The 26,027-nt window shown below is 44.5% G+C and overlaps 1 protein-coding gene across 2 annotated transcripts in view; it reads left to right on the forward strand.

Moving 5' to 3' along the window:
• Positions 1–26,027, forward strand: part of LOC147710516 (ectonucleoside triphosphate diphosphohydrolase 8-like) — a 615,095-nt gene that overhangs the window by 78,326 nt on the left and 510,742 nt on the right. For both annotated transcript variants that reach the window (XR_015295864.1, XM_086921187.1), the window contains exon 5: positions 8,631–8,790. Coding sequence is in view for 1 of the 2 variants with exons in the window: in XM_086921187.1 (XP_086777313.1) it covers positions 8,631–8,790 (160 nt within the window). In the remaining variant the exon portion in view is untranslated. The remainder of the gene's footprint in view (positions 1–8,630; positions 8,791–26,027) is intronic.

Here is a 26,027-nt window from a genome sequence, read left to right on the forward strand (position 1 = left end):
TATAGACATCACCTGCTGACTGTGAAATAAATGTATGACTAGATTGTACAGATACATTTTTTCAGCATTCTTTACACCCCAGACTGCCTTTTCCTCGTTTGTGAATTCTTACTTTTGTTATTACATGTTCTATTCCCAGAGATTCCAGTCTTACCCTTTCTCCTTGACTTTGTACTAGATTTCTGGTTTATGTGATGATTAGAGTCTAGGACATAGCTGGTTAGGAAAGAGTATCCAACGACATTGTGCAGGGCGTTAAGACTGCAAGTAAGTATTCAGTTATCTGAACTGCAGTGCTCCTAGTCTTTACCAATGTTACTTGCTCTGTAAGCTTTAAAAGGCTTAATTTACTAAATATTTGTCTACAAATTAGACCTCAAAGAGTAACCAAATGGTGTTTCATGAAAGGGCATGCCCCTCGAATGTGGGCCACGCCCCTTAAATATAGGCCACGCCCCTTAAATGTAGGCCACGCCCCTTGCATGTAGGCCACGCCCCCTTAATGTGGGCCACTTTTTCGTCAGTGCCCGGGCCAAATTGTGATCCCAATCCGACCCTGAACCAATGATATGATTGTAATGTCCTTCTGCTGTCCTTCTGCTGTTTACTGTGTATTTGTAAAGCGCTCTGATACCTACGTGTTAAACTAGCGCTATATAAAACGTTAAAAGTAAAAATAAACCCACAGCTAAGTCCATTGAACTCAAAGGGCTACAGCATCCTCCCCCCACCGCCCCCCTTCCCCCCCCCCAGCTCGTGTATGTCAGCCTGGCTGAAACATCTTGGACACACACAAAGGCACACCAGAGTACTATCACCGGTCTTTAAAAGACCTTTACTTGTTAACGAGGCTTTGATGTTTTTCACACCTCGGTGTGAATTAGGCGGCCTCCGCCTTGAGCACCCTCGATCAGCCTGACGCCAGGAACTACACTCTGGCAGAGTCTGCGACCCCCTTCCCAGGACTCCACGACCCCCCTGGGGGTCGCGCCCCACAGATTGAAGACCTCTGTTCTAAGGCCTCACATGCGTCCCCTTATAGCTGCCAAACTCCATCTGCCAATGCTATCAATAATACAAGAGTCATGTAGACCCAGTAGTATTGATGCTGCCCCTGTAAGGAAGATAGGAAAAAACAATAAACAGACCAGAAAGAGGAAATTTGGAGCTAGAAGAAACATAAAAAAGAAAAGCTACAAAAACACAAGTAAACAACCAGTAAGAGAGAGAGCAATGCATGCAATCTGCCTAGACTTCAAAAGAAGCTTTCACACTATTCTTCAAAGAAAATAATGTGAATAGTCTTGGGAATGATGGATGGTAAACTGGGCTAGAAAATGACTAATAGAAAACCGTGATTAATGGTAACTTGAAGTAAATATTATTAAAAGGGGTGAAGTATGTTCACTAAAGTGATAGTTAATACATCAGTGGACCAGCATACATTATTTAGGACTCCAGCCACGATTCCTCATTGGTCGGTTTGAGTAATGCACCGATGCTTTCTGTTTTCATGTTTCTAAAGCTGAGGATCTGAAAACTCATAAAATGAAGATTCTATTCACGCTTTGAAAGCTGGGTGCTTCTGTTTCGAAGAGCTATGTGACATTCAAGCCATCTGCAGTCAGGCAATAATATCCAGGATGTGATAAGGAGACGCCTTTCTGTGTTAAACTGTGCGTTAACGCAGAGGATGATGTGATGTGTATCTGAATGTGCTAATGGATGTCCTGATGAAGGCTAATACCCTTCCAATCAAATGTTTGTCTATTAAAAAAAATGACATTTTAACAGATCAGACTTCCCTAGATCCAAAATCAGCTTGGTTGCATTTACAAAGATTTTATTATATACATGTATGACTATTATTCGAAGAAGCTACAGAAATGTTTACAGCCATGGTAAGCCACTACACAGACACCTCAATAAAGAAGAAATAAGCAAAATTACACCTTTTAAGGATCGATTTAAGTACATTTTTTTAATAGATGCTTACTTGATCATTATAAAAGCATCGAATGGAAAAACAATCTGGTGCCAAACTGAAGTTGGAGTCTGTGCAGTGGTCAGTTTCACAGTGAATGAAATAAAGTGGTGCAAAACACTTTTTGAAAAAGACGCCAGAAGGAAAATCCAACATTACATACGTCTGTCAGTTGTAAACGTACCAAAATAACATTGTAAAATAAAACAAAATGTGAAGGTGAAGATGTGTTAACGTTTCGTCTCTTCTGGAAAATAACATGATCTTAAACAACAAAATAAACAAGTATAACTTTACTATCAATTTAGATAAATACATATTAAGATTCAGATTCAGCAACAGGTCTATTCAGCAATAGAAGATAGCCATAAAAGCATACAAATTATACATTATCGTACACATTTCCTACAAAGAGAAAACAGTGGCACCTCAGTCCACAACTCATCATTATTATTAAAAACTCATCAAATGACACTTTTTACAGATTAACAGCAATCACAATAAATCTGGAACTCATACTGCAAGATAAATATTTAAAAACCTAAGTGGAAAATTATTAATAAAATCAGTCCACTAACATTGTCCTCCTAGATGATACTGCAGCTTGGAGAAACATACCAACACAACGGCAGGTTGCATCATCAATCAAAGTTTGTAAGTCATGATAAGCCTGCATACAAGATCATATGTTTCTAAGTCTCATAACTCTTGTAAGGAGATCTTCACTGTGGTGAGGGAGTTTACGGCCCCTAGATCCAATCTGCCTCAATTAGTGTCATCTGACTCGTGGGTCTGTGATCTTGCCAGGTTCTTTACGGATAAGATCAAAGCGATCCAGGCCTCATTTTCAGAGAGGTCCGATGAAGGGTTTCTCAGCATTGGGGCTGGACCTGCTCCATCGTCCATGCCAGTTGCTGTTTTGGCGAAGTTCCCCCCTGTTTCTAGCGATGCCTCCCTGGTGCTTCTGGCCAGTCTTAAATCAGGTTCGCCATTAGACCCCTGTCCGGCCAAATTTTTGGCCAGGAGGGTGCCGGTGGTGAACCCATTGGTCAATCCTCTCTTGAACGCGTCTCTGAGGGAGGGTTGGGTCCCGCGGTCCTGGAAAAGGGCTATGGTGATCCCCCTCCTTAAGAAGCCTGGATTCGCTGCCGAGGTTCTGGCCAATTACAGGCCAATTTCCCTCCTCCCGGCTCTGGCTAAGATCACGGAGAAGCATGTGCATGGCGTTCTTTCTGGCTTTCTAGAATCAAATGACCTACTGCACCCCTCACAATTCGGATTCCGGCCTAATTTAGGTACGGAGACGGCTCTCCTTGAGGTGTCGGAGGTTATTCGGGAGACACTGGACGCAGGAGGCAAGACCATGCTTGTCATGCTAGATTTGTCGGCGGCCTTTGACACCGTCCCCCATGAGGCGCTCCTCGCCAGACTTTATGACATCGGTCTAAGGAGGACGGTGCTCAAATGGTTTACACCTTTCTTGAGGGCCGCCGACAAACGGTCTGGGCCTCCCCGAGCTCCGCTGAGATGCCGCCTTTGGGAGTCGGAGTTCCACAGGGTTCTGTGTTGAGCCCGACTCTTTTTAATATCTTTATGACCCCTCTGGCGGCAATGGTGGAGGCTTTTGGGGCCCAGATTGTGTCCTACGCGGATGACACGCAACTGCTCTTTACGTGCAGGAAAGATCAGGCATTCGATGGAGAGAGCATTCGGGGGTGTCTGGGGATGGTCTTTGACTGGTTCCAGCGGAACAGCCTTAAGGCCAACTCCAGCAAATCGGAGGTTCTGTTCTTTGGCTGTGCCGCAGACCCCGAATGGCGGGAGTGGTGGCCAACGGACATGTGTCCCCCTGCTCAGTCATCTCAGGTGGCCAAAAACTTGGGAGTCAAGCTGGATAACAATCTCACGCTAAGATCTCACATTCTTGGTCTGGCGGGCACTTGTTTTGGTATCCTGAAGATGCTCCATAAGTTTGTACCTTTGCTTACAGAGGAGCACAGAAAGATCACTGTTCAAGCCTTAATAGGCTCTAGATTGGACTATGCCAATGCCCTTTATTTAGGGCTTCCGGATTATTTGGTTCAGCGGCTGCAGGTGGTGCAGAACTCCGCGGCTCGCGCCATCTTTGGCCTTCATAGGCGAGCAAGAGCATCCGGTCGCTTCACTGGCTGCCCATCCGGAAGCTGATTATGTTTAAAACTCTGACTTTGGTGCATAAAGCACTTTTTGGCTCGGGAGCAAGGTATCTGCAGCGAAGGCTGGCGTTCTATCGTCCAGCTCGCTCACTTCGGTCGGAATCTCTGTTCACGGCCGTGGTCCCTCGAGTGCGGAAGGCTCGCACCGGGGGCCCTTCCTTTAGTCTCAGGGCCCCCCAGCTGTGGAATTCTTTACCGTTGGCTTTACGCAGTACTCTCAATTTGCTCCTGTTTAGGAAGAGCCTTGAGACCTGGCTTTTTAACCTTTAGGTTGTTTCTCTTTACTTCTGTTTCTGTTGTATGCTGTTATGTTTGTTAACGCTGAGCTGCCTGTACAAAGCGCCGGGACACTCTTTCTGAGTAGCCGTGCGCTATACAAATAAAAGTATAACATAACATAACATAACATATGGGGCACCAGAAATCTTTTTGTGTACAGTACATGGTGGGCCAGATGTACGACCTTGTTTTGCGTGCGCAAATGGGTTGTATACCTGTTTGTGCCTGTAAAAAAACAGTGACCCATGTACTAATCCTATTTAGCGAGTCACAAATTGTTTTGCGACTCGCTAAATAAGATTAGCTACTCGCTATTAGGAAGGGGCGGTCCAAAGGCGTCCCTTCCTAATAGTGACTCTGACCCCTATGTAAGAATGTTTTGCGACCGCATTTGGGGTCGCAAAACACTTGCAGTTCCATTCGCAAACGGCAAGGAGTCCCCTGGTGACCCCTTCCCTTTTGTGAATGGGTGCGCAAAAATGTTTTCAGAGCAGGCAGTGTTCACAGGGACCACTACCTGCCCTTAATAAATGAAACGAAAATGTTTCTTTTTTTTAAATGCATCCCATTTTCCTTTAAAGAGAACGGGATGCATTAAAAAAAAAAACATTATTGACAAAGCAGTCCCAGACATAGTGGTCTGCTGACACCAGCTGGCCACCATCCCTCGGAGTGCCAGCCATTCTCAATGGGGTTGCAAATTGTGACAGCCTCATTAATATACATCAGGCATGCAATTTGCGACCCCATTGGGAATCGCAAACAGTGTCTCAGACACTGTTGTACATTGTTTCATTCCGACTCGCAAAGTGCGATTCGCTATTTGTCGCAATTTGCGAGTCGCAAATACCAAGGGTCGGATTTCTGGCCCAGTAACCACAAAAAAAGAGAAAATGTATCATAGTTGCTTTGTCTCTTTATATTACATGGGCATATCCTCGAGTCAAGCACATGATGATGCCCCAGAGGGAAACATAAACAGAATGTTACTGTACCTGCCCCAAATCTGAACAGTAAAAGCGCACCCATCTCCCATTTGTGTCCAACAAATAATCCAAATGGGGTTCCCCTTAATTGAAATGCAAATAAGTCATGACACTCGGTTTCTGGCTTTCCACACACCGTCTATCCAAAAATACATAAATAGTGAAAGACATGTTTTCAACAAACCTATGTTTGCGTCAGGCTTGCATAATCAAGAACAATATTACTTGAAAGCCCAATAAACAAGCATTGGCATAGCCAATAGGTCTCGCCTTTGGGACCTTATAAGTGTTTAGTTATGCAGCACAATATCCTTGGTGCAACAACATCAAGTGTTGCATGGCTAAACACTTATGAGTTCCCAAAGGCGAGACCTTTTGGCTATGCCATTGCTTGTTCTCTTCTGTGATTACTTACCTTGCTATGGTTCATTGCATAAATGAAGATAAATACAATTTTTAAAAAAAGTCTTGGTCCTTATGTGAAGAACAAAGCGCTCTGAAGTGGCATATGTTTTGACTCTGCATGAAGCACTTCAGTAAGCAATCAAAAATACCCTTATTAAAAGTCTACACGTTTCGACAAACATGTTCTGCAGACAGCACCTACCCTGATGCTGGTTGGAGTGTGTCTGACCACCTCTTACTTTCATTCTGGTGCCATCTTGGTGGTGGGGGGGCTGTTTGTGAAAGGGGCTGGCACAATATACAAGCCCTTGAAAGAATGTGCTCGGCTGATGGATGGGCTGTTAGGTATTTGATATTAGGTTCCGGGTTTAAATCATCAGGGATATGGTCCAGGAGTTCTGCAAAACTAAAGCATTTGTTTGTGCAGACTGAAAACATCAGTTCCACGGATCCAAGCCTCCCAAGTTCTAAAGAGATAGAGGGGGCATTAAGCTTGGTTAGCAAATTAAAGGCAGAGAGCTGCTAGTCCCTCGGTGCAAAAACACTCCAGTCCCTCTCAGAGTCGTTAAACGAGCGGAGAGCAGGGCTGTTTGAAATGCACGTGCTGCAGCAGGAGAAAGAGAGGCGGAGGGGTGCATCCGCGAGTGGTGCGCGCGCGCGCTGGGGAGAGCTCTTTTTCAAAGCACATACTCGCGCACTCCCGCAAGCTGTATGCCGCCACAAGAACGAGTATGTGCTTTGGAAAAAAGCTGAACGACGGCTAAAGGTCCTCCTATGCAGTGCATGCGCACTGCGCAGGCAAGACCTAAAAACAAGGACAGTCAAAAAGGCACATCTGTGCTTAATATGTAAAAAATAAGTGCAGAAGCCTAAAGATTTCCTCAGGAGCACGCCACTGGGGCTGCCGAAACACAGGGTTGCTAGATACCGCAGCTGCAAATTATACTTTCCACCTCATGCTTTTTTTTTCCTACCACCCTACACTTGTGTCTCTTTTTGCAACTTCTTTTTTCATCTCTGCTTCTCCTTGTGTACTCTTTGCTATCTTTCTTTTCCTCCTTTCTCTCTTTTCTGCCCTTCTCTCTCTTGCTCTGAGGTAAAGTTTATGGTTGAAAAATTAGCTCTTGTCCCTAAAACTAAGTGGTGGTTACCTCCGGCACAAATTAAGTTCTGGTACACAAGCTACAATAAACAGCATTGTGCACATCTGAGGTACTGTAAATGTACATGTTCCGTGTATAACAGGCACTTGAAGGTAAATTAAGGCACTAGATAAAATCATCTTCAGAAACAATTACAGTGTGCAAACACTAGACTGATTAGAATCCAGACACAGTCTTTTGCGTGCATGTGTCTATAACTCAATGTGGTGCTAATCATGGTACATTCCTCATGAAACAAAACATTTGCCATGGATAGCTCTTTAAAAACAGAAGATTACTAGCTAGCAAAATGGGTTGTAGCATGTTCGTGTTAAAAGAAATTGAGAAATTCGGCGTGTTGCTGTCTGGGAATAGCAAGAATTGGGAAAGGCTCTGTGGATTAGAGTAATGAGCAAAGTAAATCAGCAGATAACTTCTTAAGTAGGCTTGATGAAATATCAGTCTGTTACCACAACAACGGCATGTAGGGTGAAGCTGTGAATAAATGTATGCAATGAAATCATAGCTCGAATTTGAGTAAGAGTGAGCACGTAGAGATACTTGTAAGTATTCACTCGGAGAAGCAGTAGGACGAATAAATTAAAAGAAATCTGTAAAAGAAAGTATTGAGAGCCTCAATTGTGAGTTTACAGCAAGCGTATTGTTAGTGTATAGATGAGGGTATTGCACGGACACTCATCGGAATGTGGGTTGTGAATGTACGATCACTGTTCTGCATGGAAGTAGAAACCAGTGTCGTAGCAAGGGAGTTTTGGGAGCAGTAGCCTCCCCCCCGCTGTTACCTGCAGCCGTTGCAGGAATCTGCGGCACACCTCCTCCCCCCCACCAGGGGCGGCCTTAGGCATGTGCAAGCTGTGCAGCTGCAGAGGGCCGCCAAACCCCAGGGGGCGCCACGCCAATATATAACCTTAATATAATAATCCTCTGAGAATGGATACATATTTGCGTGGTGGCCCCTGGCAGGGATTTAGGGCCCCCGCCCGGACCGCCTCTTCTGGGGCCCCTACCTACGCTCCCTGCCCAGGGCCGCCATGAGCTTAGAGCCGCCCCTGCCCCCACTCTTACATATGGCCGCTGCGGGTGGCGGCCACCACCGAGACCGCCAAGGGCGGCAAAATGTCTAGCAACGCCACTGGAAGCACTAGTTATAAATTACCTCTTATGGTCCTAGAATGAGGTCACAATACAAGACAGAGTAGGAAGCACAACATTTATTGTACCACATATTTCTTCCACGAAGACCTGTGAACGCATGAATCAACATCACAGCAGAGGTGGCAGAAGTAAAACTGAAAATTATTTCAAAACACCTGGACATCAACTGTGCTACAACTCTAGTTCATAAGTAAAGGAAAGGTTAGAGGAAATGTATGGTCTTCTTGTCAAGAGCAAGCAAGGGCAAAATTGATTGATTATTCTGCTCGTGTTTGTTTGCTGCGAGGACATAAAAGGTGCTATAATAAAAAAACACATGGGAAATAATTAGCAAAGCTTGTTCACATAGCTATTGTTTATCTGTGGATTACCAAGTACATGTTATTTGTTTGGCCTGATTTTGAAAAATGATAAGGCACATCTTTTACAACTGATTGAAAGCCTTCCTGATGTGTTGTTTCAGAAAGAAAAACCAGACACAAGCAGAACAAATCTTAGCTGAGGTGTCCAAGACCATCAAGACATACCCTCTGGATTTCCAGGGTGCGCGGATTCTCACCGGGGAGGAAGAGGGGTCTCTTGGGTGGATTACCATCAACTACCTGCTGCGATCCTTTACCGAGGTCAGTGGTCCAGGGCAAGAATGCTACGTGACTTCCATCAGACTTACTTGGGTCATGCATGACCAGAGCTTTGACAAGAAAGCTTTTGACCTGTAGGTAATTTCTTCAAACCTAGGAGAGGTCGGTAAAGCCTGGAAGTCCCTACCACCAGGTGCAATGGTGTTTGCCTTGATGAAATGAGTGTACATTTACCATTGGCAAAAAAAGCTTTCAGTGCCCAGGGCAAGCGTGGGACAATACTATGTCACAGAGCTGCAGTCTGCACAGTCTCTACCTGGGTGTTATTGATGTATGTCTATGCTGAGGCCCTCAATTTGCATTGCTGTCTTCACCTAAAACTTTTCTTTAATGGCACTCATTCTGCGGAAGCACTGAACATCTTTTTACTCGTCAATCAACCTACGGGATAACTCACTAAACCTTTTCTGCACTTAGGTGAAATAAAAGTGTCATCTCTGCCCACAAATTATTCTCTGATTCATGACCTGCAAACATATAACATATAATGTTGGTATACTTACAATATCATAATTTAGTGCTTATTCACAAACATTTCCAATGTATTTTGTATCATAAATTTACATTTAAAAGTATTCTAAAATGGTTAGTTTAAGTATGCACTTAGGGTGGGCAAATGCCCCAGAGAATCCAATGCTTTCAAGTGATGGAGTGAATAATGTTTTCCTTTTGAGGAAAAGAAACAAAGGAAACTGTGTAGAAGTGCTCATTTCCTCTAACTCTAAACTCTCTGATTGGTTTCCAGACAACCTGTAGCCTTAGAGGTTTATGGGAAACAGGCATATGCCTGGAAAACTATGAAAGATTTCCAAGCATACACTTTGTAAACCCAAAAAATTTGTAGATGTGCGAAACATGTATATAGAGCACTGAAAATGTGCACAGCCCCCATAAAGATGTTTAGGCGATCGTGTAACTAACTTGAGAGAATGGAGAGCAGTGATGACTATGCCAGTAATTTAGCACTGAGCCAGGAATTAGGGGGTTTCCTGAACTGTAGATGAGTATGGCTAAGTTTCAAATGAGTAGGAATTGAGTTCAACAGAAACTCAGTCAACAACAATAACGAGCAGCCTCCCAGCGCCGCGCTCTACAGAATCTTGGCACATTCAGCAATAAATGTTGGGCTGGGTCCAGAGTTCAAGTTGAACAATATTTAATTCAAATTTTAACCAGGAATCTGGCACGCACTGCAGTAGATGGATTCTGAGCGAGTTATTCACTCTCGAATGGGCAGCCAGTGCAGAATTTTGAGAATGGGAACAGCTCAACACAGTCTGGGACCATTATAAACACCCAGGCCACCTGGTTTTGAATGAACTACATTTGGGCCAGGAGAGATCTTTTATGCACACATAAAAGCTGTTGGAGTAATCCAGACGCAAGCCCACAATGGCATTCATTGCCAGGTGTTGGCTGTTGCTAGATTAAAGTGGAAATACCAGCCACAGTTTCCTCGTGTAAAGATTGTCAAGGAAGTGACAGCCCTGACCTTGCAGTCCAGTTGAAACGTGTCCTATATTTGGCAATTGGACTATGATGTATGGGCTCCTTTAGGAACCTGACCCCTCAATTCAACTACAGCCCCCCTACACCCATTCCTTTCTCAGAGTGACTTTAAAGCCAAGTTTCAAGCTTTTGTTTTTATCAAACACACATTTCTGCCCCTAAATAGTGACTCTTAACCACTGTCCCAGTCATTATATTTCTCAATGGACACCGTAAAAAGTTGTTACGGATCACCATACAAAAAGGAAGGACCAAAAATAATTTTTGATTGAAATACCTGTGCTTCCCTAAAAGGGAAGAATGAGAATATTAGTAAGTAAAATCAAGTTTCATTACATAGGAAGAAATAGTTTCTTTAAAATTTGCAAGCAACTGGCTTTAAAAACAGAAAGATATTAACAGTATTTCCACCTCCACAAATTTGCAAGTTTCAGAACACTGCATTTCATGAAATTGCAAGATGCTTTTTAATGTCATTTAAGATGTACAAGACCCATTCGGGGTCCACAGGACAGCCAGTGGCTGCTTGTACAGCCCCAAAGCGCCCCCTTGCTTTGGGACTAAGGACACACTGGAGGTCCTGCTGCGGAGAGGGATTGGTGTGGGCGCAACAAAGGGGCTAAATTATTAGGTTGCTGTGGTGAACCAAAATCATGAACTCTCCGCTAATGCATTGTGGTTGTGTGGCACAGCTGGCAGGTTTGGGCCCAGTGAGGACCTGCCACTCACTGCAGCCCCATTGAACTTCATAATTGGATAGCAAGGGAGGAGGCAACATGGAGGTTCAAGGATGTCTCTTGTACTTGTTAGATTTTTAGGAAGCAGAGGTAAAACATGTCTGTATCCTTCATTGAGACAAAGTGAAATAAGGTTGATTTTGGATCGACTCCTGTTCAACCCTTGACGAGTTTTTTAAGCACCACCCTAGCCTCTGAAATGTGGTGTCACTGATGGGGGCGGGGGGGAAGTGGGGGGCATAAGAACTGGAAAGCCCGGATGTTAGAAAGAGTTTCACGTCTGTGAGGGTATGCAACTTTGACTGGTGGAGGTACCACTCCGTTCCCTCCATGATGCAGCCATTTTGTGTTTTCCCAATATCAGGGTAGGTCTGAAGGATGCATTTGATGCAATGTTGCTTGTGTTGTCTTCCTCAGTGAGTCATTTGCACGATAACAATATATTGATTTACAAAAGACCTAGGAGTGTTCCACTTTTCAGTCCCAGAAATGCTAAAGTAGCCAATTTCACAAATTTCGTTTAGTTGTTTATATTTTTGGTACAACTTCAAGGAATGGATAAAAAGATGAATTCTTCAATTTCGTACACCTCTATTAAAAAGATCCCCTTTTAATTAGCCCTATTTCATTAACGAAACTGGAGCAAGCATTGGCAAAGTAAAATACGTTTGGTGTTTGCTGCCACACTTCTGGCATTTCTTATTTTGTTTTATCATGGTTTTTGCAAAACTTTGTTTGGGAATATGCCGGGCCCTCATCAATCTCAAACACAGGCAGGCAAAAAAGTGTTTTTGTTCTCCAAGAACCCCCACTATTTTAGTACTCCCTGGCGGTGTGGAACGTAACTTTGTTCGCGGATGTTTTCCTTGTGAAACTGCAGCATACCGTAACTTGTGGTAAAGTCAGCCAGTGGCTGAAGTGGGCTGATATATTACCCCTTAATGAATGTGGGAGTGACTCCAAACTCAGACTATAGGATGAAGTCTGGCTGAAACCCCTAGAACCCCTACAACCCCTAGAAGTAACTATGTTATGAACAAATCGAAAGGACATTGGCTGCAAGCCTCTTGCCTTTTAGAAAGAAAGAAAGAAGGCAAGCAAGAAGGAAAATAAAGAAGGGGTAAAGTGAAAGAAAGAAAAAGTAAGAAAGAAGGCAGGTACAAAAGAAGACAAGAAAGGAAGATGGCAGGCGTGAAAGCAAAAGAAGGAAGTAAGAAAAGTGAAAGAAAGAGAAAAAAGGGAAAAAGAGAAGGAAGGAAAAACGGAAAGAAAGAGAAAGAAAGCAAAAAGTATGAGAAAAGGGAAGCATGAAAGAAAAGAAGGAAAGAGATGAGAAGAAGGAAGAAGGAGAGAAAGTAAAAAGTAAAAAGAGTATTGCTTAATATAGAACACTTTTAAATGTAAACAATCTGATCTAGTGTGCTGTAAAATAACAGCAGTCAGTAAAGCAAAACGCCTCCAAAAGGAATTTACAACAGCATTGGTGGAGATGGGATCTGATAAAGATGGAATGTGCATAAGAAGCATCCTGCTATCACATCAGACTGGAAATACAGAGGAAACACTAAGGTCTATTGCGGTATTTCGCAAGAAAGGCAAAGCCCCTGACTTGGTGGGATCCTATCGGCCTATATCTTTACTAAATGCCGATAATAAAATGTATTCAAAGATTCTGGCCAATCATTTATCTGAAGTTATGGCATCTTTAGTATCCCAGCAACAGCGTGGTTTTATACCTAAAAGAGGTATGGTAGATCACAGAAATAAAGTTATTACTTTATTTGATACAGCTGCTGTGAAGAATAAAGAATTAGCGCTTATTTTACTTGACGCGGAAAAAGCGTTTGACCGGGTGCATTGGGGCTATGTGTGGAGACTCATGGCCAAAATGGGATTCGGTCAGAAATTTATTGTATCAGTACAATCCCTTTATTCTTCACCAAAGGCTAGGATATCTGCTATGGGATTACTCTCGGACTCTATGAATATTACCCGCGGGACCCATCAAGGCTGCCCTTGTTCCCCGCTATTATTTGCCCTGTATATTAATACTTTTATAGAACAATTAACCCGGAACATACTTATCCCTCTGTATCATGTTTTTGATTATTTCTTTTCCGTTTTCGCGTATGCGGATGATATCGCTGTCGTAACAATTAATCCGGGAACTGCCATTGTAGAGATTGAGATGCTTGCTAAGCAGTTTGGATCTGTAACAGGGTACAAACTCAACGAATCAAAGATCCAGATCTTGTGTTCAGAAGCCCTAGTATGGAAAGATGATAGGGTGGTTACAGAAGCTATCTATTTGGGGATAGTGATCAAAGTTAATATGACGGAGCTGGTCGATGCTAACTGGGACGATTTGTTTGTTAAAATTAAGACGTCTCTTGATAGGTGGGAACGATTGTATTTTACCATTATTGGTCGGACTAATATCATTAAAATGATTGTCCTACCTAAGGTTTTATATTTGTTTAGGTCGACACCTTTGGAATTCCCCAAACACAGGATACAGGCTCTGCAATCTTTATGTGGCAAATTCATCTGGAGTCCTGGAAAGCCAAGGCGAGCGATGAAGTATATGACGCTACCATTAGAGAGGGGGGCGTTGGTGGTCCCGGATTTTTTTCTTTATTATGTGATTTGCTTTTTATTGAAAATGAGGGTATTGCTCACAGGGGAGATAGCGGCTGATATTCCAAGCAACCCATCTATTTTTGAAATTGTATTAGGTTCATGTGCGAAGCAGAGTTTATTTATTGAAATAGATGGAAGTTATTATAAACGTACACGTTTCAAGGTTTTGCTGGGTGCATATAAGGTTTGGAGATGGTTTGCCAGTACAATGGATATAGGGAAAATATCTTATTATATACCTTTTAATGCACCTAGGATATTGCCTACGATATTTTCAGATGAAATGTCACAAAATTGGCAGAGGAAAGGGGTGAGGTGGTTGGGGGATATTTGTTTGGACGATGGTACGTGTAAATCATTTGATGAGCTAAGGGAGCAGGTTTTTTTTCTAGAGCTTATTTTTTTAAATTCCTGCAAATAAGGGATTTTTTCTCCAGACGGAAGTTAACTCTGCAAACCAACAAAATAGTAGAAGGGGTTAATAAACAGCTTAAAATAGGCCTTTTGTATCAGATACTGGTAAGGGAAAAAACAGATGATCTTGAGAAAGTAAGGGCAAAATGGGTTAATACTTTAAGAGACTCAGAAATAGTGGTGGAAGATGTACTTACGTTGTCAAAAGAGGCATTAATGTCTGCAAATTTAAAAGCCCAATTCTTTAAGACGGTGTTCGATTTATATTACACACCTGAACGCATGGCCAAGTGGGGCGAGGGATATGATGGCAAATGCTTTCGATGTAAGGCTGATCATGCAGATAGTATTCATATTTTTTTCTCTTGCCCTAGGCTTCATTGTTTTATAGGAGGAATTGAAAAGTTTATTTCATCAGTTATTAATGTCCCTCTAACTATTACACCTGCTATGATGCTTTTGGGGAAAATACCCATAAACAGCTCCTTGGAGAGTTTATACCCACATCGCTATTTTTTTTTCCTATGGCAGTGGCACGATTATGTATAGCTAGTGAGTGGCTTCAGGAAAAGCCGCCTGACTATCAACAATGGCAAGCAAGAATGTATAGCTTATATAAACTGGAGTGGGGGCTTTTCTCAATTAGTGTATCAAGGAGAAAAAAGAGGATGGGTATGAAAATTTGGGGTTCTTTCTTTGATTATTATGAAGATTGAGAATGGATATAAGAACTGTATTTGCTAATAATGGAATTTTATTTGTGATCAATAGTGTTATGTATTATAATGATATAACTATACGTACCAGGCTGTCTAATCCGCTACTGTGTATACTGCTTATATACTACCCCGGCTGTAACTATTATGCTGTACTACTGTGTTGCTGTGAACATACAAATAAACATTTAAAAAAATTAAAAATGAAACACTAAAGTAATTATAAAGTAAAACCAAAAATACTGAGGGGAACTAGCTTGTGTGTGGATGCGCTCCTTGTAGGAGAGCAAAATGCAGTCACTCAAAGTGATGTTAACCAGTGACTTAAGTAGGCTAACCCACTGACCCATGCTTCATGCAGCTGTAGTGGGTGGAAGAAAAATGTGAATTACACAACAATACATCAATGGACGAAGAGAGGTGGCTGAAAGCACCAATATGTAAGAATAGTATACATATTTTAGTAAAATCAAAAGGCCTCCGCTAACACCAGACCTAAAAAGGATCACAAGGGTGACGGGAGACATCAGAGATTAATTAGAATCCAAAATAATGAGCAGACTGGGTTTCCCTAAATAAAAGATACTACCTTTCCACCATGACTTACATTTTCTTATTAGAGTCATTAGCTAAACCTCTCATGACCACGGAGCTTGAGCACTTTATTTAACGTTAACTATTATTGTCACTTGTGTGAAGGTAGGTGAAACATTTTGCCTGAATGTGACATACACCCACTGAAAAATGTAGCTTGCAGAAGGAATTTGTCATTTTTTAAAGAATTTATTTTGCCAAATGTCACCCACCTCCCACACCAACTGAAGTACCAGCGAACGTTTGCAGTTATTCACAGATGCACAAAACTGGGAAGACAGTACATTTCGGTTTCTGCAAAATAAAATAAAAGTGTCCAGGAACTTGAAAGAATTTGCTGCTGATCATGGGGACAATCAGCTAAAATCTTTGGAATGGTCAACTGAACTGGCCCTACTGCACCGGACTCTTTTAGCTGAATCTGGATTTACGCCTATTAGATCATGAATTCTATTCATTAAACTCAAAGCCAAAGTCAAATCAAACACAGGCATATCATATTGTTTTCAGTTGGAAGGTCGCACTTCCTAGGAATGGCCATGTTTCTTACTATCTTCAACCTAAGCTGTTGAGCCTTTATTCAAGAGAACAGATTGCTCTTATTGCCATCTATGCCTGAAGGTGACTGGCATTCCCAATGTTATCCAATGGTGATATCTTAATTCCCTTCATTGAATCACACAAGTAGCTATCCCTTGATGTTTGACATTTCAGATAACTTTCACTGTAACCCTTCCCATTTCCTTTCCGTTACCCAATTTTCTCAGCCAGTCTGTGCATATCACTTGCTTAATTGCACACAGTTCTGGTCAATTCAACATGGCTATTTCCTGTGCTTATGTGCCCAGAAGATTAGAGAACTTCAACCATTCACTTGCCATGCTTGGATGCAGCAGTGCTTTAGTTGTGATCTCATTGGAATGTATTTAAGAGTATTTTAATAGGCAACATAATTGTTTCAAATACAAGTGAAGTGCTTTAACGTCTCTCATAATACTTGTAAACCATGTCAATATCAGGGAAGGTAAAGGTTAGTGCTCCACTATTCAAGAAGAAATGTGGGCAACACATGAGCTTTGGTTATGATCCAATACTTGTATATCAATGTATATATCTTCACCACATTGTGTGGTGCTGTAATGGCCCGAAAAGCTTCTACCATGGCTAGCAATGTTAAAGTCAATACAATGCTTACCAAATCAAGGTAATTGGGATAATACCCCAGAACACAGACATGAAATACTTTCAAGGACCAAACCTATAGCCCTCCAGTAGCCACCATAACCCTTTGCGTCTGCCTTCTATTCTAGTTATGCTTGAGCCATACTTTCCATAGAAAATGTTTTTTTGAATTGCCTATAACATTTACCCCATGAACAGTCTTCCATGGAACTTGGCAATCGGTGAAATCAAACAGCTGAGTTACGGCATGGGAAGTTTCGTGAAGATTTAACCATGGGAAGAAAAGTTAAAAGATAGTGAGTTATTTCCCATTTTAGTTCCCATAGGACATTTTGCTCATGTACAGCCCAAAAAGTTGAACATATTTACACCAAACGTGCCATGAAGTAGAACTTCACTCAAAAAGTGTACAATGCTGTTTTCGACAGACATTTTGTACCTGACTTGCTAGTCGGTATAGATCATTAGTATCAGGCACTGTAAAAACAAACAAAAAAAGCCCAATCAAAGCCAAAAACTGAAATATATGTCTGCCTTTATTTGGAAGGCAGAGGTAGTGGTTTGCCAGAAAGCCAGTTCCTGCAGATGACCCCAGTGCTTGTCAAAGAACTTCCACAGCATCATCGCAAAATAGAGTAAATCACAATGAAAAGTAAAAGTTGTTGAAAAAAGCATAGTTAAAAAAAGAGTAATAATAATTAAGGCTACAATGCACAAAAACACAGAAATCCACCAGTTATGTGTTAAAATGCAAACAACACAGAACATACCTCTGTTACTGCCATGCAAAAACAATTTATTTGGCAATGCTACACAAAAACAGTTAACTGGAGAACAATATGTTGTACGACCGTGAGTTGTGTTCGTTGCAAAACCTAACTGCTGAATTTCAGTGGATTATGCCAACTTATGTGCCCCTTTTTTATTTGCATTTTTATGTGCCCATTTCTTATTGACAAAGCCACCGGGTTCTGTAATGGCGACTGCAACATTTTGTCTCATGTTGCGGCCAGCCACTCATATCCTCTCGGGTCGGGATCCACAGAAACAAAGTGGCAGAAGGGAGAAAAAGTTCCCACGGCTAATGGAATTTGAGTATTTTTCAAATGTTGGATTCACAGAGGACCCGTGGATCTAACTGCCAACATATCTCTTACTTTTTCTGAGGGTGTAACCCCTTCATGCCCAAACCAAGACTCCCTTTAAATGTTGATTTCTCGAAAATTAGCAAATGTATTTACCCCAAGCCAACTAAGCAAACATCCTCAAGGAAAGTTCTAAATGTGTGTCAAGTTTGATATAATTCCTTTCAGTCGTTTGTACTGAATCGATGAACCAAAGTATTTGAACCTTTTTTTTTTTTGCAAAGTTTTGTGCAGATTCGTCAAAGACAATAAGGAAGTCAAGTCAAAAGATCTTTCTTTTTTTCACAACCAGTTTATTGATGAAGATGAGCATATGAAATATAGTGGCAGCCCACAATCAGGACTACACCACCAGACATTACGATACAATCACAGCAGTTAACCAAGTGTCCAAGCAAGGAGATGATGCAATTAAGGATATCAGAAAACAGTTGCCCCACCTTCACCTTATTCCGCTACCTACCTACCCAACTCCCCAATCCCACCCTGGAACCCACCCGAACCCCATGCATGTGTGTACTAACCGTAGCGACGTAAGATTATGACGTGGGTAATGTGTGTGGACATGGGCTCTGCCAGCCAGTACGGGGCTAAAGGTCCTCTTCTTGCTCCACTGGAGGGTCCAGTGTCAGACCCCTATAGTCTGCCCACCTCTTCCAAATCTTAAAGTGTTTGCGGGGGCATCCTCGCGCCTCAAATATAGGTCTCTCCAGGCCCATACAGAAGTCCATACCAGCCTTCCATGCAGTCAGGTGGGGGGGCCTCACATTCTTCCACGCTCGGGCCAGGTCCCTTTTAGCCACCACCAGCCCCAGTAGGAGCAGGTGCCGCTTATAAATATTGCCACCAACCCCTTCCAGGACGTACAACAGACCCAGGCGGTGGGTACGGGGGAGGGTCCAGCCCAACACCTCAGACAGACAGCCCCAAACACCCCTCCAGAAGCCAATCAGCCTAGAGCACGACCACATCGTATGAAGTAGCGTACCCACCTCAGCTCCACACCGCAGACATTCCGGGGACCCAATCAGGCCCGCCTTCCACAGACGCTCTCGGGTATAGTATGCTCTATGGAGAATCTTGAATTGGATGAGTCGGAATCGCATTGCGATAGCCGCCCCCCTCGGGGATTCCAAGGCCTCTCGCCAGTCGTCCTCGTCCAAGGGGCCGAGATCAGCCTCCCAAGTCGTCTTCAGTGAGAGAAGAGTAGGGGAGCAGTGGGTGACCATGGTTCGATAAATGCGCGATACTTTCAAAAAAAGATCTTTCTTTTGGTCATTAAGACCATAAAAGCACATATAAAAATAGAGCACAGTACATTCATCCAATTCTCCTAATAAGATGCTCATAAGTCTGGGTACAACCGCTCAAAAAAAATGCATGTGCATTAAAATGTTATTTCATGAAATTCTAATAAAAATAGAAGTTCAGGAGAGATAAAAGGCTACAAGATACAAGCTAGCACGATTAAAACATTACAACAAAAGGGACCTAGCCCAATAATAAATACAACATCCTAGTCAGACAGCACCCAACTTTAAAAGCGATCGGCGTTCACACCACATGAAAAATAAGAAACGTGAGACTGAATACGCAATGGGCAAGAGAGTGTCATATTTAAAAATCCTAAAAGCTTGAATGCAGTGGTACTCCATCGCAATTGAGTTATTACATGCTGGACATTCCAAAGTGGGTGTGTCCGCCCATTTATTTGTAAAAGCATGTAATGGTAGTACGTCATGCCTGAACTGCAAATATAGCTTTTTGGCTAGGGCAAGCTGGATGTAACCAAGGGCAGGCTCTAAACTGAATTAATTTTTTATCTCTAAAAACACTGCAGTGTGCACTGAACTGCGCAAGACCGCCTCACAGGCCGACGTACCGACCACTCCAGCTACCGGTATCGGCTTGCTTAGGCCCTGCGGCGACTGCACGGTGCCCCTTGCTCTCAGTAGGGAGCCCATTGGACCGCCTGGCGATCAGAAAAACTGCAAGTCACACGGGGCAGAACTGACCCGACGACCGAAGATATCTACCACCCCCACCAGCGCGACAGCATGGCGGGCAAGGGTACAAGGAGTACGTCGACCCAAGCGAAGCTGGATAAATTTGCATACAACCAGTCTGGACACTCACAGAGCGGCGGCCGCCACTCTGCTGGTACAGCCTCAGAACCGGGTGGGACCCCGAAGGTAACCTTAGAGGACGTCATGAAAACCCTTACCGAGGTCCGAACAACAGTGGGCTCCATTTCCTCCGAGGTATCTCTGCTCAGAGCGGACTTCAAGAAAATGGCGGAAAGAGTGTCCCAAGTGGAGGTAGTTACGAAGTCGCTCATTGAGGACACCTTGGACCTGCAAGTAGCCATGGAACGCATGGAGAAAGTCACAAAACAGCTGCAAGAGAAGCTCGACGATCAGGAAGGGCGTTCCCGGAGAAACAACGTCCGCATCCTGGGCCTGCCGGAATCGGAAGGTAAGGCCGCAATGGACTTGTACGTTGAAGACCTAATCAAAACCCAACTGAAACCTAAAGGCCTCTCCCACTTCTTTTCTGTGGAGCGGGCACACAGGGTTCCGGGTGGAGCGGCTAAGCCGGGTGCTACCCCGCGACCAGTACTAGCTAGACTGTTCAACTTTCGCGACAGGGACGCAATTTTGCAGGCTGCAAGGGTCTCTCCACCTATAAAGATTCAGAACTCGACTTTGGCCTTTTTCCCGGACTACACGGCGGAGGTGGCTAGGCGAAGGAAATCGTTCACGGAAGTGAAGAAGGCGTTGCGAGACAAGGGTCTACCATACTCTATGCTATTCCCCGCCAAATTGCGCATAGTGGCTGAAGGAAAGACATGGTTCTTCGACACACCAGAAGTAGCTAGGGAGTGGCTTGATGGATGGAGGCAGGTGGGGCAGCCCCAGCGCCCGCACAGGGAAAGGCAACACCAACGCAACGGAGAGACGGCAGTTCATCAATCCAACAGCCCTACGAATGGGGAACATGCACCGGAACTAGAATCGGATCTTGAAAGGGACCCACTAGACTCTGGACAACCTGTACGGGGCTGAGCTGAACGGACTGCAGGTGGAACAATATATTTGCAGCCCTTGGGGGCTCGATGACGGTGGAGCTGAGTAGGGCGGGCATTGGCCGGTGACTAGGGGGGTCTCACCAGCCCCACAAGCAAGTAAGATGAGCGGGGATGGGACAAAGCACTCTGCAAAGTTGGGGAAGCGGGCGGGAGTTCGTCCGTGGAGCAGGGTAGCAGGGAGGGGGGACGGGATTGGAGTTTTCTTGTTTGAAGTTATGTTCTTGTTCATAGTCATCATGCAGCACTCACACTATATCATTGCCTCGATTGTCGCCATTTTCCTGCACGGGTTAGCACATGGCACTACCTGTGTTCATACTAGAGACGCACTTAGTGCGAAGCTCCCGCACCGAATCCATGGCCAGGTCGCCTCGCAACACGCCTGCTGAAGGTTCCCCTGTAGGCATGGGAGTTCCCCCATTGCGCATGCTAACCTGGAATGTCAGGGGCCTAGGGGACAAAATAAAAAGGGGCTTAGTATTACAGGCCATCAAGAGACAAAGCCCGGATTTAGTCCTTCTACAGGAAACCCATCTTGCAGGTTCCACTTGTAAAGCTCTTAATAGACGTGGCTACTCAATGGCGATACATGCTGAGTTCACCACTGGTTCCAGGGGGACGGGAATACTGGTAAAGAAATCATCTCCCTTTATTATAACACACCGAGTGGCGGATGATCAGGGTCGCTTCGCGGCACTACATGGCCAGTGGGAGGGCAGAACCCTTAATATAGTGTCGGTGTATATCCCCCCGGCGCTCCACTCTGTGGCACTACCTGCCCTAAGCAATCTCCTTCTTAACCTTCCTGAGGGGGATACAATCATTGGGGGAGACTTTAACGCAATCATGGATCCACTGGTAGACACCCTTCCTACTAGAGCCCACTCACGTGGCACGAATTCATTCTCGGATTTTGTGGAGGCCCTGGGCATAATAGACATCTGGCGGCATCTACATACAGGGGACGCTCAATACACCTACTACTCTGCCGTACATAACAGCCTATCACGTATAGATTATTTTCTAGCCCTGGGGTTGGGACTGGGACTGGTGGATAAAGTGGACATTCTACCCAGGGGCATTTCTGATCATTCCCCCATTGCTCTATCACTTACCACCAGAGAAAGAAAATGTGCTAGGCTCTACCCAATCTACCCGAATTTCTTGAAAGTCCCGAAGATTCGGAAAAAGCTTAAACTAACGACAACACAATACTTTACAGAAAACACGGGAACGGTGACATCACTGTCAGTTTTATGGGAAGCATATAAAACAGTCCTCCGGGGGGCGGCCATATCCGCAATAACAGGGCATAAACGAGACTCCCGTAAGGAGCTTACGGAATTGGAACTAGCACTCCAGGCGGCCAATACTGCGCACATGGCAGACCCCTCCCCGGCCGCAACGCACACACTTCTGATACGACAGCAGCAGTACCAGGCCCACCTTAGGGCGACAGAAAAGGGTTACATTGCAGACACTAAGTGCAGAATATATGAAGTGGGCGACAAAGCGGGTAAAATGCTGGCGTGGCTGGACAAGAGGGAGAATGGCACGAAAGGCATTCCAACACTGCACACGGGGGAAGGGCAGACACTGACGCATCCAGAGGAAATAGTTTGCGCCTTGGCTCGGCATTATCAAACAGTATACACTCCAGACCATTTAGTCACAAAACAAATGGCGGCAGCAACACTGACGGGCATAGCAGTCCCCAGCATTACACAGGAAGACATGCTAGCCCTGGAGGTAGACCCGACGGAAGACGAGATTCAGCTGGCGATCCAGGCTTTACAATCTGGTAAGGCCCTGGGTCCAAATGGGATACCTGTGGAATGGTACAAGTCAATGGCGCCAGAACTCAGTGCCCCATTGTTGAACATGTATCTAGAAAGCAGGGACAGAATGGAACTGCCACTGGACCAACGCACGGCCACGATTGTCGCAATACCCAAGCCGGGGAAACCCCCGACTGACAGGGCCTCATATCACCCGATATCGTTGCTTAATATCGAAGCAAAGATATTGGCTAAGCTTCTGGCCACCCGTCTGCAACCGCACCTAAGTACTCTAATCCACCCTGACCAGTCAGGCTTTATGCCTCACAGAAGCACGGCGCTGAATCTCCGGAGAATACATGGAGTGTTGGCCCGTGCACACCTCCTCTCAGAAAGGGCTGTGATCCTCTCCCTCGACGCTAAAATGGCGTTCGACCTAGTGGAATGGCAGTACCTCTTCATGGTGTTGGAATGTATGGGATTTGGACCAAAATACATAGCGTGGGTACGACTACTCTATACCAAGCCGGTCGCTCAAGTAGTAGCCAATGGCCACATTTCACCGAGGTTCCACTTGGGCAGGGGCACCAGACAAGGTTGTCCCTTGTCGCCCTTGCTCTTTGCATTGGTGCTAGAGCCCCTGGCGGTTCAAATCAGGGCTACTCCCCTCTTTGCAGGTATCAAGTGGGAAGGAGGGTGGGAGGACAAAGTCTCGCTATACGCCGACGACAAGCTAGTCTACATGACGGCACCTGACGAAGGCATCCCAGCCCTGCTCGAACTTTGTAATGCACACGGATACTCGTCGGGTTACACCCTGAATTGGCCAAAATCGGTCGTATACGTACTGAAAGGCCCGGCACCGAGACTGAGGGCTGATTGCCCCCTGACCATATCTACGACCTCCTTTAAATACCTGGGTATTGTCATCACGCGGGCAGATACAGACTTCTTTGCCAGTAACCTAAAGCCACCTATAGATCGCCTACGGGCAGATGTCAAGCACTGGGCGGCCCTACCCCTGACTCTCCTGGGGAGGGCGGCGCTGTACAAAATGATGGCACTCCCGAGGCTCCTCTATGTCTTGAAAAACACACCACATCTGGTACCACCAAGATATTTCAGGCAGATCGTGGCGCTAGTCACCACATTGCTCTGGGGCACGGGCCCACCTCGTATAGCGTACGACAAACTGGTTAAAAGCTGGTACGAGGGAGGAATAGCACTCCCCAACATTCAACTGTATTACTGGGCGGCCCAACTTAAAGTAATAAACTACTGGATCCACACCCCGAGAGAGGACCCGGCCTATCGAGCAGATTGGGCACAACTTGGGGCGGAATGCATGCTCTCAGTACTTTATAATAAACAGCAACTTAAAAATCTAATCGGTCCGACCAAGCACACAGCGACCCTATGGCACGTAGCGCAGGCTCGCCTAGGATGGGCAGGAAAAATCACTAGAATGACACCGTTATGGGACACGAAATCTTTCGGTAATCTCAGGGGATGTAAGGGCTTTGAACGTTGGGATTCCATAGGTATCTCCACGGTGGGGGACCTTTGGGACAAGGATACAGTAATACCATTTCCACAACTACAACAGCAATATCACCTCAGACCCACGGAAACATTCCGTTATGTCCAAATTAGACATGCACTACTGGGTGCGATTCCAGTAAATACTACTCTGCCAGAATCCTCCCCGCTAGAAGATAGGTTACTTACAGACTTCATGATCCAAAGCGCGACCTCACTCACATATAAAAAACTGATCAATAATTTGAAGGACCCCACGCTGAAACTCAAAGAAAGGTGGGAGGAGGAAATAGGAGAGGTAGATGAAAATGAGTGGAATGAGGCGCTGGCCTCCCCGAGAGAGGCAGGAATCTCGAGCAGGTTCAGATTGGTACAACTAAAAATTTTACACCGCATATACTACACCAGGACACTACTCCACAAGATACAGAGAGCGCCACATCCCTTTTGCTTGAGAGGCTGCGGGGAGGAGGGGACATTATTTCACACCCTATGGGAATGCCCACACATACGTGAATTCTGGACGAAGATAATGCGCACAATCTCACAGGCACTTAACATCTCCATACTGCCGGAACCTCGCAAATGCCTCCTAAGCATCTGGGACCCCAATGACCTAGGCCGGTATGAACTGATCTGGGCTACACTGGAATTTTTCATCAATGATCCACAGATCACCACTTCCCCTGGCCGCTAGGGTATACCTGATGAAGGCCAGCCACGGGATTTTACTCGCACCCTGCAAACTCATCGCTTCACTCATCTCTTCTCTAAATGCAGGCAATTCCGTCACCAGAATAAAAGGCAGCATCCTGTGCAATGGCTCTGACCCCAATAAGAAAGTAATAAATGCCTTTCCTATACAGGAGCTGCTGTTTGTGCATATATATATATATATATATATATATATATATATATATATATATATATATATATATATATATATATATATATATATATATATATACATGGGTTGGATTCTGAAAGACCGCTCCGCCGCCGCAAAGCCTCACAACACGGAATGTGGCATTCAGGGAACTGTAGTTGCCGTGCATCGGGCAACACACAGGAGGTGTTAACGTTTGTGATTCAGAGGGGCGGAGCAGGTGTCTACCCATCAGCTCGCATCACGATATTCAAATCAAGCAGTTGGGCTGCGGTTTCACTACTAACCCTGGCGCTGAAGAAGGCAGTAATAGCCGAAATGCATTCGCCATGTTTCGATGTGCTCTACATTAAAGCTCCCTCCAAGCGTTTCCCTGGTGTGGCCTCTTTCTTCCTTGGGGAGAAGTTTGTGGACATTGTTGCGTGGTTTTCCAGTACCACGCGAGAGGCCCCTGCAGCATCAAGTCGGCCTGGGGTTAGTGGTACCTGCTTCAGCGGAACTTTTTGTCTCCATTCACCCGGATATCCCTGGTCCACCTCCAGGTTCGGAAAAATATGGGGCGGGGTGGTAGTCATTGAATACACGTTGGACAAGCGTATTCCCTGCTTTTTCACCGCCGATGGCTTTCCAGAGACTTGGAGGTTGCTGTGGTCAGGGACTGGAGGAGAGAGCTTGATTTGGCGCACTGAGGAACCTGGGGGTTGGATTCTGAAAGACCGCTTCGCCACCGCAACGCCTTACGACACGGAATGTGGCATTCTGGGAACTGTAGTTGCCGTGCATCGGGCAACACATAGGAGGTGTATGTATATGTATGTATGTATGTATGTATGTATGTGTGTATATATATATATATATATATATATATATATATATATATATATATATATATATATATATATATATATATACATATATATATATATATATATATACATATATATATACATATATATATATATATATATATATATATATATATATTACCTAC

The sequence above is a fragment of the Lissotriton vulgaris genome, chromosome 5, assembly GCF_964263255.1.
Source record: "Lissotriton vulgaris chromosome 5, aLisVul1.2, whole genome shotgun sequence".
In the NCBI taxonomy this organism is placed as follows: Eukaryota; Metazoa; Chordata; class Amphibia; order Caudata; family Salamandridae; genus Lissotriton; species Lissotriton vulgaris.